General features: G+C 44.7%; 1 protein-coding gene across 1 annotated transcript in view; it reads left to right on the forward strand.

Annotated features, from left to right (window-relative positions):
* MICAL2 (microtubule associated monooxygenase, calponin and LIM domain containing 2) overlaps nucleotides 1-12,088 on the forward strand; it is a 264,175-nt gene that overhangs the window by 173,988 nt on the left and 78,099 nt on the right. Inside the window, exons 29-30 of the mRNA XM_069091238.1 lie at nucleotides 2,552-2,730; nucleotides 9,953-10,027. Coding sequence (XP_068947339.1) covers nucleotides 2,552-2,730; nucleotides 9,953-10,027 — 254 coding nt within the window. The remainder of the gene's footprint in view (nucleotides 1-2,551; nucleotides 2,731-9,952; nucleotides 10,028-12,088) is intronic.

Genomic DNA, 12,088 nt, shown 5'->3' on the forward strand with positions numbered 1-12,088 from the left:
CTCCATCTGCCTTGCCCTGCCCCCAGTCCTCCCAGCACTTCTTCCTGCTGTCTGACCTTCTTAATCCTAAATCATTAAGGAAAGGTCTGGTCACTCTGTGTTGAAGAGGGATCAGAGGGAGGAGCCATACTGGCTGTGTGACCCTGGACAAGTTATTTAGCCTCTGAGATCTGTAAATTTATTTTTTATAATATTTTGATAACTTTATCTCAATATAATTGGTTTTCTTTGTAATTCTATGTTGTTATCTGATGCATTTTTCTGAGAGGGGATTCTTGGGCTCCCCCCCCCCCCCCCCCCCGCCTGGCAGAGGGGTCCTGATACCCAGAAGGTCCAGAACCTCTGCTCTAATAAGAAGGTCCCAAGCCATATCAGTAGAGGACGTTGCCTTGCTGGATCATTTAGAGCTGGAGGGGCCCTTTGGGATAATCAAGGCCAGTCCTCTCATTAAATGAGGAAATTGAGACTCAGAGTAGGATTGAGTAAGCAAGCATTTACTAGGTGCTTCCTATCAGTAAGACAGACTGCCCCTGCCCTCAAGTCCCTGGAGCACCATCAGGAGTCTCTTGAGGGTTCTAATGAGAAAGATGATACATCTTTAGGAGCTGATGGGGTGTAGGAGGAGGGCTGGGAGAGAAGCTCCAGAGAGGGGTGCATTCTAGATAGGAATGAAGCTCTGACTGGCCTAGGTGTCCTCCCAGAGGAAGCAGGCTGGTGGAGGGAGAGGCCCCGGGGGAGAGGGAACTCCCAAGGGGAGGCTTCTGTGACATGGTAGAGAAAGTCTGGAGTCAGGAGTGCAGCCCGGTAATGCCAAAGGCAGGATTCGCACCTGGGTCATCCTGACCCTCCCCTGCCTCTAGTACCTGCAAACTGAAGCCTGGCATTTTGTTCCCCTCTTCTTCTTCCTCCTCCAGTCTCAACTCTTGAGGACCCTAAGTTATCTTTTAAAGGCAGAGAATACACATTCTCCATGTTTGAAGCAATTCTCTAAGACTAGAACTAGAAAGAAAGTGCCAACCTACACTGGCAGAGGGAGTTTCTAAATCACCCTGGAATTCCATGTCAATGAAATTACAATTACAGTCCATTCCTCCTCATCCTTTCTTTCCAAAATAGTTAACAGTTTAAAAAAGCTTTAGCATTTACAGAATTAAGCTTCAGTTATTGGAACCATCTGCTCTTGTGAAAACTCATTCCCTAAGGATGCTGGGAAATGCCCTGCCCAAGTATCCATGGCAGAGTCATTGAAGTGGGGGTTTAGGATTTGGGGATTGGATCCAAATGGGATCAGAATCCCATGTACTTTTCACTTTACTGTCCTAAGGGAAGTGGCTGGTCCCAGGTCAGTTAGTTAGTGGTAAAACCAGAAATGGCTTGGCCAGGGTAAGTACCATTTTCAGGTCAGATCTTTCTATCTAATTTTTGAAGTATCCTGCCTTACATTGGACTCAGTAGGACCCTGCCTGAATCTTTAGGCCTCTACAATTGCCCATGAAGGAGTGCTTTTCCTAGGGATAAAGGGTAGTTGGAAAAGTAGTGAGCCAGGCCAGGAAGAGTAAGGGATATAAATAGAAAGGGAGAGGGGCGGCTAGGTAGCGCAGTGAATAGAGCACCAGCCCTGGAGTCAGGAGGACCTGAGACCAAGTTCGACCTCAGACACTTAACACTTACTAGCTGTGTGACCTTGGACAAGTCTCTTAACCCCAATTGCCCTGCCTTCCCCCCCTCCAAAAAAAAAAGGGGGAGACAGCCTCATAGGAAGACTCTAGGAAATACAATTCTACCCTTAGAGTGAGAGAAACTATAAGACTGAAAAACCTGACAATAATAATAAGAAGAAGCTTTGCAATTAATATCTCATTTGATGCTCACAACAACCCTGGAAGATAGGTGCTATTATGATCCTGATTTTACAGATGAGGAAACTGAAGCAAACAGAAATTAAGTGACTTGCCCAAGGTCTGTAGCTTAGGTGTCTTGAGGCCAGATTTGAATTTAGGTCTTCCTGACTCCAGGCCCAGCACTCACTCCATTCACTGGGATTGAGGAGAGCAGTGCTCATGAAATCAGCTGGAGGGCATGTGGTGAGAAAACTCCAAGATGGCCACCCGAGTTCAAGAGCATGGCTTCTATTCCTGCTTCTTCTGCTTTTGATTTATTATTATTCCAAAGCACTGAACAGTAGCTGAGGAAAAGTCTAGGCTGCTCCCAGTGAAATGAGGCAGGGATGGACGGCAGTGGAAGAAGATGAGGATTGTCATAGTTGCGTGGCCCTGGCTAAGTCCTCAATATCTCTGGGCCTCAGTTTTCTTATCTGTAAAATGAGCTGAGTATACTCAAGGACCTCTAAGGCCACCTCCTTGTAAGTCTAGGAGACTGTGGGCTCTCTCAGGAACCAGAAAGCATCTTAGAACCTTATTTAACCTCTCTGAGGGGACTGGCATTGGGGTAGGGGAAGTATGGGGGTAAAGTATCCTGAGGCTAGAGGAACCCAATGATTATAGGCTCCCGGGGGCTATTAGGATGTGTCTTCCTCCCTCTTTCATTACAGCTCTGAGACAGAGTCGGATTCTGGGGGTGATTCTTCCAATATGCAGTTTGGTGGGGAGAGGTCATCAAGGGCTGAACACCTGCCCTGCCCAAAGCCCCTCCAACGGCAAGTTTCCCTGACCGTTCCCCAAACCACAAGAACAGGTGTTGGGTACCCTGAAGAGTCAAAAGCAGCTAATGGTGAGTATCTATTTACTCATTCGTCTTACTTTTGTTTTTATTAATTCAGTAAAGTTTTCCCGAATGCCAACATGCACTATGGTACACTTTACTCAATTTTACTAGAAGAGAGATGATGTGGGACAGTGGTGAGAACACTGTCTTTGGAATCAAAGAACATGGGTTCAAATCCACATTCTACTCCTTGCTACCTGGGTGACTTGGGGTGAATCCCTAATCTCTCTGGGTGTGTTTTCTCCCCTGAAAAGGGAAATGGTTGGAGCAGATTACCTCTAAGGATGTTACAGCACAAAATCTACAATCCTGTGAGATCAGAAATAGAGACTGGGCCTGTACTTCACTGGCCAAAGTCGCCACCATCTCTCTCACTTCTATTCTTAGAAACTTGCTCAGAGCACTAAGAGGTTAAGTCACTTGAGATCATACAAGTAGCATGTATGAGAGAAAGACCTTGAACTCAGGTCTTCCTGACTCCAAAGGAAAACTCTCTCTAATGCTCCATGACCCCCCAGATACAGTCAGAACAGATGTTCATTAGAAGAGACAAAACCCACACAAATAACTGATACAAAGTAGCTGTAGTGAGCTACAAAGTACTTATTTTGCAAGTTTCCAACTGGAGGGACCAGGCTTCCCAGAGGACGTGATATTTGAGCCGAATCTCAAAGAAGGAGTAACATTTCACCTGGGGAGAGTAGAAGAGGCTAGTGGCAGATAGAGTACGAGGCATGTTAATTCTCGAGTCAGAGGATCTGGGTTCAAATTCTGCTTCTGATAACTACTACCTTTTGGAAAACTAATTGTTAGGAAGTTGTTTTTATGGTTTTGTTTTATTTTCCTTTTTGTTTTTCCCGGCATGCCTAAATCTGCCTTTGTGCAATTTCTTATTTGTAGTCCTGCCCTGTATAGTCAAGGAGCACAAGTCTTTTCCCTCATTCATTAGGGAAACTAAGGCATAGAGAGGTTTAGTGACTTGCCCAAGGCCACACATCAAATAAGTAGCAAAATTTGGACTAGAACTCCGCTTTCCCAGCTCCTGGTTCAGGTTCCTTTAGTCTCCCCTACTCCTGCCTCTATAAAGGGGAAAAGCCTGCAGAAAACATCCATTCAAATGTCTCCTTTTTGGGCGTCAGGGGGAACTATAATTTATGGTGCAGGGTTGCCCTCTTGTGGCCTAAAGTTGCATTTTCCCAATCTACTCTGGAGACTAGGAGGCTTGTAATAGGACCTTTCAAGGGGTCAGAGAGGCAAAAATATTTTCATATGGCAAAAATTGATAGCTATAAAACCATATAAAGAAAAGTTCTTAGAAGGATCCTCAGTAATTTTTAAGTAATTTAAACCAAAAAGTTTGAGAACTGCTTGAAATACATCAACCCCTTCATTTTACAGGAATGGAAACTGGGACCTAGATAACTGAGAAGGGGACTGACTTGTTCAAGGTCACATAGCAAACAATAAGGTCATAACCCAAGTCCTTGGATTCCAAATACGATATTCTTTCCAGTACATTGAACTTTCTCCTCAACTTTAGAAGTCATCTGTCTTATTCTGCTCATTTTACAAATAAGGAAACTGAGGCCCAGAGATAGCCCCACTTGCAGATGCCTTCTGCAGGCAGTCTGTGAAGGGAAGCCCACCTCTGACCACTCCCTGGCCTCTTATACATGAGAAGCTAGGCTTTTGGCCTGGACAGAAATGTGAAAGTTCAGAGGTGGGAATGATTTGGGAGAAAAGACAATGAACTCTCCTTTGGATATATTGAGTTTGAAATGCCTGTAGGAAATCTAATTGAAGATGTCCAAAAGGCAGTTGGTGATGGAGCTCAGGAGGGAGAGTGGGGCTGGATTTACAGATCCGATTCATACGACATGCAAATGAATTTCTGAATTTGAATTTGAACATTTGAATTCAGATCTTCCTGACTCCAGTATTCTATCTACTGCAGAAAGAACTAAAAAAGCTGAGCCACTGTTAATGACCTTTGAAAGATGATGTAGAACAGGAGACATATTATGGGATTGACAATATTTTTCCTAATTTTCATAAGGGAAGAGACTGGAGTCTATACACTATAGACCAGTGAACTTGACTTTGATTCCTGGCAAAATTACAGAACATGATTATAGGAATGGTTACTGAACATCTGGAAAGGAAGCAGTTATCAGAGAGCCTGTGTGGCCTCAGCAAGGACAGATCAGACCAGACTCACTTGTTTTCCTTTTTTGATTAAACTGATGCTATAGAAAATATTTAGCTAGATTTTAGCCAAGTGTTTCATAAAGTCTCTCATGTTATCCTTGTGGTTATGTGGGCTAAATGACCATGGCAATTCTGAACAACCTAGTATGTGCCGGGTACCGTGGGGATGCAATTGTAATGAATCGATGAACATCCCCTTCCCCCAAGAAACTTCCATTCTAATCTGGGAAGAAAATAAATCCACGTATCTGCATAGTGATAAAGAGAATAAACATAGACAACTACAGAGTATTTGGGGAAGGAGAGAATTAGAATAAGGAGGATCAGGAAAGGCTTCTTGTAGAAGAAGGTCCTATGTGGTAGAGATGAGGAGGGAGGACATTCTGGGCATGGGGGAATGGCCAGTGCCGAGTCACAGGACATGGGCTGCCACACGTGAGGAATGCAAAGGTCACACTTCATTCTGCTGGGCTCCAGTTTTCTCTTTTGTGAAATAAGGAGATCAGACCCTTGTAAAGTCCCTTTCAGCTCCAACATTCCAGGATCCTTTGCAGGTCCTACCAGCCTCAGAAAACTATGGTGAGGACCAAAGGAGATAAGACATCTGAAACTCTGATGGAAAATGGTTGTTGGAGTTAGAGAAGACAGAAAGAGGGAGAAGGGGACCTGTGACCAAGCATGTCACAACTTGACTGTTCTGCCAACACACAGCCCTTAACTTTTAGTTCCCCTCACTTTTCCATCTTAAACATTCAAATCACTGGGACCTGAAAAATTCATCTAATTTCATGAACCAGGAAAAAGGATGGAAGTGATGGTGTGTGTGTGTGTGTGTGTGTGTGTGTGTGTGTGTGTGAGACAGAGAGAGAGAGAGAGAGAGAGAGAGAGAGAGAGAGAGAGAGAGAGAGAGAGAGAGAGATCTCCTACTTCTTCCCTGTGGTTTAGAGCAATTTTTCTTCTATGCTGATTTGCTAGAGAGGCTGAATGTTGGTTTCTTTGGTTCAAATGACTGTGGGGCACATTTATTATAATAAAGGTCTATTTCAGGCATTCTTCATCTTTTTTTTGTCTCATGGTATTTGTTCCTTTGGCAATTTGGTTAAGCCTATGGACAGACCTTTTCTCAGAATAATGTTTTGAATAATTGAAAAACATGTTAAATTTCAATTAGACATTAGAGAAAATAAAGATTTTTTTTTCCCATCCAAATTCCTGGATCCCCTGAAATTTATCCAAGGAAAGACCTTTTGGGGGTACATGAACTGCAGGTTAAGTGCCTCTAGTGTATTATACCAAAATAATTTGAATGTTCCTTAGAGGTCATTATAAATAGATATATGTATGTATACACAAATATATATACACACCCATACATGTGTCAATGTGTATTTACAACACATTCATATATGTATATATTTGAATGTATACACACATGGTATAGGTTAATATGTATGCATATATGTATATTCACACACACATATATACATTTATATTTATATACACATATAACAAATGCCTTTGATACAAGGGGCATTCCCAGCTGTTCCGCATACACATATAACAGCTAACTTCATGAACTAGCCGTTGTTTCCTCACAGGACAAAGCAAAGGGAAATCAGTCCTAGCCAGAGGGGTTCAGGTTGGATACAAGGAAGACCTCTAGTGGGAATAAAAAAATTCTTGGTGGAAGTGAGAGATTTTGAGGAATAGAATTAGCATTTGGTCATTGAGTGTGGGATCTGAGGAACAATCAGCGGCAGCTCTGAGGTTTTCCACCCAGGTGCTTGGGAGGAACACTGATAGCATCAGCAGCCGTGGGGAAGGAAGGAAGGAGGAGCAGGTCTTTGTGGGAGGAGGGCGAGGTCAGTTTGGGGCACATGCCGAACTTATGCCAAGATTGTTGAGCACTAGAATGGGAGACAATGGAATCACCCTCCCATATGAGTCTGTAAAAAGAGGATTCATTGTCCTCGTGGAGAGTTTGTTTGGGACCATCTGGGCAACCGTCTGGAAGGGTTTGGGGAGAGTCCTTAGAACATAGAAGAGTGCCCTCCTGGGTCAGCTCAGGGTCCTGTCTTGGCCTGGGGTGCTGTGGAATGGTTGGGGGTGGGGGTGGGGAGCTCTCAGCTTTTCCCATCGCTCGTTGCAGAAAGTCAAAAGGATTGCCTGAAGATAAGGAGGGAAGGCTTGGGAATGAACTTCATGGATCCCACAGAATCTTCTGGCCAAAGGCTGGAAGACATAAAAACCCATAAAACCTTTGTATCAGAGTGTGGGAATGTGTCTGTGTCTCTGTGTGAGTGTCCTCCTTTGTTTATGTATGTGTGTATGTTGACATGTGTCTACATGTATGTACCTGCATGTGTCAGTGTATATATCTGTGAGATTGAATGAGTGTGGGTGTGCACATGTGTGTGCCTGTGATTATTGGGGCCAGAAGTGAGGAAAATGGAAAAGAGCCCTGAATTTGAAGTCAGAGTACCTGGATTCAGTGCTGTTTCCTTACTGGCTATGTGCTCCCCGGCCTTGTTTTTCTTCCTTGTAAAATGAAGGAGCTGGGCAGGATGAACTTTAGGGTTACTTTCAGCTCTAAACCAGGGATGCTAGAGTATGGTGCCCCTCAAACTCTGCTGCACTGAACCCTGAAACACCCCAGATTTGTTTTGCAAATGAACTCTATGTTGCTTATTAATAGGTATTAAAATGATGATTTTAGAAGATTTTACTGCAAAGGCTCTGTCAAAGTTTTGTTGAAGCAGCATTCTACCACGGTGGAAAAGTTTGAGATCGCCTGTTACAGTTCATTTCCCTAGAGTCTGTGGCCCATATTTGGAGACCCACTGGGGAGTGCAGGCTTTCAGATATAGCGTTACTTTGCTCATTAGCCCTAAGGTGGTTGAAAGGAGAGTCCTTACAATTATATGATCAGTATAACATAAAAATCCTTTGATGGACCACACTTAGGTGGTGGGGGAATGTTTCTAATGTTTGCTCCTGTCTGATTCAACTTTTTTTTTTAATCTCACAAACTTGTACATGACACAAAGCTCATATGTTGTAAAAGAGAATTGGGATTTGAAAGGTCTCAACAGACTAGAGGAATTTACCAAAATGAGTAAATTGGAATTTTATATAAATAAATATAAAAATCCTACCTATGGATTCAAAAAGCAAATTATACCAGCATAGTATAGGGAAGATGGAGCTAGAAGACTTGGAGTTTTTAGTAGACTGGGAGTTAATAGCATGAGCAGCTGAGTGGTGCAATGAATAGAGTACCGGGCCTGGAACTAGGAAGACCTGAGTTCAAACCCAGCCTCAAGTACTTCCTAGTTGTGTGATATAGGGCAAATCAATTTACCTCAGTCTACTTTTCTGTAAAATGGGGACCATAAGGGGTGGCTAGGTGGCGCAGTGAGTAGAGCACCAGCCCTGGAGTCAGGAGGACCTGGGTTCGGATCCAGTCTCAGATACCTGACACACACAAAAAAACTAGCCGTGTGACTTGGGCAAGTCACTTAACCCCAATTGCCCTCCTCTCCCCCCTCCAAAAAGCAAAAAAAAAAAATGGCGATCATAATAGCACCCACCTTCCAAGGTTGTTGTGAAAGTGCTTTGTAAACCTTAGGGTTGTTATTATTATTATAACATCCCACAATGCTATTCACTGATAAGTGAATAGCGGTATAATGTCCAGACAAGATCATTGTCAGACCACATTTGGAGAACTGGGCTTGGTTCTAGAGGCAGCATTTTATGAAGAACGTTGGCAAGTTAGAGCACCCCAGAGTAGGACAATGGCAGCTGAAAACATGTCCTATCAGGATTAGAGGAAGGAACCAGGGATGTTTGAATCCAGGTAAGAGAAGGCTTTGGGGACAGCAGTATGGGAAGGGGAGGACATCATGGCGGTCTGCACATATTTAAAGCCTTGTCATATGAAAGAGCTGCATGACCCCGGAGGGCAGAACTAAGACCAGTGGGAGGAAATTATAGGGGAAGGGAAGAAACAAGCATTTATTAAGCCCTTACTGTAGGACAGGCACCGTGCTAAGCCCTTTGCAAAGATGATCTCATTTAGTATTCACAACATTCCTGTGAAGGAATTGCTCTTATCATCCCCATTTACAGCTGAGGAAACTAAGGCAGAAAGAAATTAAGTTACTTGCTCAGGATCACACAGCCAATAAGTATCTGGGGCTGGATTTGAACTCAGCTCTTCCGGAGTCCTGACTCAGAGTTGTACCACCTAGCTGCCTAGCTGTTATAGGGAGCAAATTTTAGCTCAGTATAAGCCAGAACTTCCCAGCAATCAGAGCCCGTTTACTCTGGAATGGCTGCACTCAAGAGGTATTCGAGCAAATGCTGAATGTTGTTGGGGGTATGCTGGAGGGGATTCCCACTGAGGTGTGGGGCTGATGAAATTGAAGATCCTGGCCAGATCTGTGGTTCATCGCCCACTAGATAGACTTCAGCCTGGCAGAACTCTCCACTTAGCTTTGGAAATAGATAATTTTCCAAAGGGGGTAGAAGTAGAGCTCATCCTGTGACTGAATTGGGCTGTCCGTATTGGGAGGAGGTGTGTTGTGTGTGGGGAAGCCCTTTGTTGACATTTGGAGAGTACTTCCTACGTGCCTAGCACTGTGCTAAGGGCTTTACAATTATCTCCTTTGATCCTCACAACAACCCTGGGAGGTGGGTGCTATTATGATCCCCATTTTACAGATAAGGAAACTGAGGCAAAGTGAATTGGTTTGCCCCAGATCACACAGCTAAGAGGTGTCTGAGGCTGAATCTGAACTCAGGTCTTCCTGGTTCTATGCCAGTATGCAATCCACTGTACCACCTAGCTGCCCCAAAGCAGAGGGGAAAGGGAAGAAAGGGATCCCATGGCTGAAACCTCCTAACACCCATGCTCAAACCACAGAGGCCAGACACCCACATTGCTTGCTGAAATCAGCATGGGGAAGAGCGCTTTGCTTGGATACTAAGTGACTTCTCTTTTCCAATGTGACCACAGCTCTGCAGCGGGCCCAGAGCTTCCAGCAACCGACTTCAAACAAATACCAAAACTGGAGAAGAAAATTCCAATCCAGTAAGTCAGCCTCTATCCCCAGTCTGTTCATCCTTCAAGACCAGCTGCTTCATTTCCCATCCCCTTCTCCTCAGAGCTTGAGGACAGAAGGAAGGGGCTGGGGGCGGGGTGGGGGGTGATTGTCTTTGTGTCTGTGCAAGGCCAGATGGGGAATCAAACCTGCCCTGGCTCTGGAAGCATCCCCTCCCCAACCCCTCCCATCCCTCAAAGAAAATCTCCACAGTGGGGCTGCAGACTTGGGGTTGGGGCTGGGGGTGAAGGGAAACAAGAGGAGGGGGGACAGACAGCTTTGGGTGAGTTTATGCAAATTAACATGGAAATGAGCAGAACCCGGCCCCTTTAAACTTAAAATATATATATTAAAAACTGAACACGGATAGTACAGTCAACTAAACTTGTTTAGACATTCAGGTTAATTTACTTCAATGCAAAAAGTATTATGATTTTTCAGTGCTTCTCTCTGAGACTTAAGTCCTCCTTATCAGTTCTCTTTTTTAAAACAGACCCAGCCAAATTCAGTTCAACAAGCTTATTAGACGTCTACTGTGTGTTGGGTGAAAGGGAGACAAAGATGGGGGGGGGAAGAAAGAGAGAGGAGAGGAAGAGAAGAGAGAGAAAGAGGAGAGAGAGGAAGGGAGGGAGAGAGCAGAGACAGAGAGAGGGAGGGAGGGAGGAAGAGAGAGAGAAAGAAAGAGGGAGAGAGAAGGAAGGAGGGAGAGAGAGAGGAGAGAGACAGAGGGAGGGAGGAAGAGAGAGAGAAAGAGAGAGGGAGAGAGAAGGAAGGAGGGAGAGAGAGGGAGAGACAGAGAGAGAGAGAATGAATATGGATTCTTACCCCCAAGGAGTTTATATTTTACTGAAATGGTGCAACATATACACAGACAAGTTACTACAAGACATATATGAAATAAGTACCAGTTATTTGGGGGAGGGTGGGATTAGCAGCTGGGGCGTTAGGAAGGCAAGCAGGAGCTGCCCAGCTTACTCCCTGGTGTTGAGCAGAGGGAAGGTGATAGTCCAGAGACCAGTAGTGTTTTCTGGAGATACCTTGGTTTCTTCATTTGTAGAATGAGGGTTTTAGACTAAATGACCTCCCAAGGTTGAATGTGGGAGCCTAAATTCCTAAATCTACCTCCTAGGGGTAGTCTGGTCTCCTAATTACCTATAGGAGAGTGAAGTTAGAGAGGAGGTGAGATAACCAAGGCTCCCTCTGCACGCCCCCCCCCCAAAAAAAAAAACAAAGGAAAAATCCCCTAAGGAACCAAGTTGTTTTTTTCTTCCAGCCCAGCTCCATGGGCTGCACTGGGGGGTGGGGAGGGAGGAGACAGGGAGGGAGGGAGGGAGGGATGAGTCACACAGCGCTGTCAGCAATGACCCCCCTCCCACACCAGCCTTCGAGGGTCAGTAGTCACACAGACCCCCCTGTGATTCCAACTGTTTGCCGCCCACTTCTGTTCTGACTCTCCCACCCACTACAGCCTGAGAACCTGGGCCAGAACAAACGCCAACTGTTGTCCCAAACTGGGACTAGGCGGCGAGCAGCGGAGAGGGGCCGTCCTCATACTCCCCTTTGACCTTCTGGGAGCCCGGAGGCCAGGGCAGCTGCCTCAGTGGGACTGGGGCTCCAGCATTTGGTGCTGGTGGGGCCCCACCTCACCCTCCCAAGAGTGCTTTGGGATGTAAAATAAATATTTAATGTTTAGAATTAGATCTGGAAGGATTCTTAGACATCTAGCCCAGGCCTTCTTTCATAAAGAAAAAAACAGAGACTCAAAGAGATGCCAAAGTCAGTTGATTTGTGGCCATACTGGGATTAGAACCCAAACTCCCAGTTTGGTGTGGGATTTTTTTCTTCCAAAAAATGAAAGTTTTATTAATATCATTTAATATATTATTATCATATCTCAACGACCCATTTCCTTGTAACAAACCACAGCATTTAAACAAAACAAAGCAACACACTGACCACCTCTAGAAATGTATTCCCCATTCCTCACTACCTCGCTGGCAAGAGTGTGTCAGAATTATAAATCTCTGTTGTTCTTTCCAATATACCATGCG

Source organism: Petaurus breviceps, unplaced genomic scaffold (genome assembly GCF_028583685.1).
Source record: "Petaurus breviceps papuanus isolate PSGF00001 unplaced genomic scaffold, PetGlider_PUasm1.0 188, whole genome shotgun sequence".
In the NCBI taxonomy this organism is placed as follows: domain Eukaryota; kingdom Metazoa; phylum Chordata; class Mammalia; order Diprotodontia; family Petauridae; genus Petaurus; species Petaurus breviceps.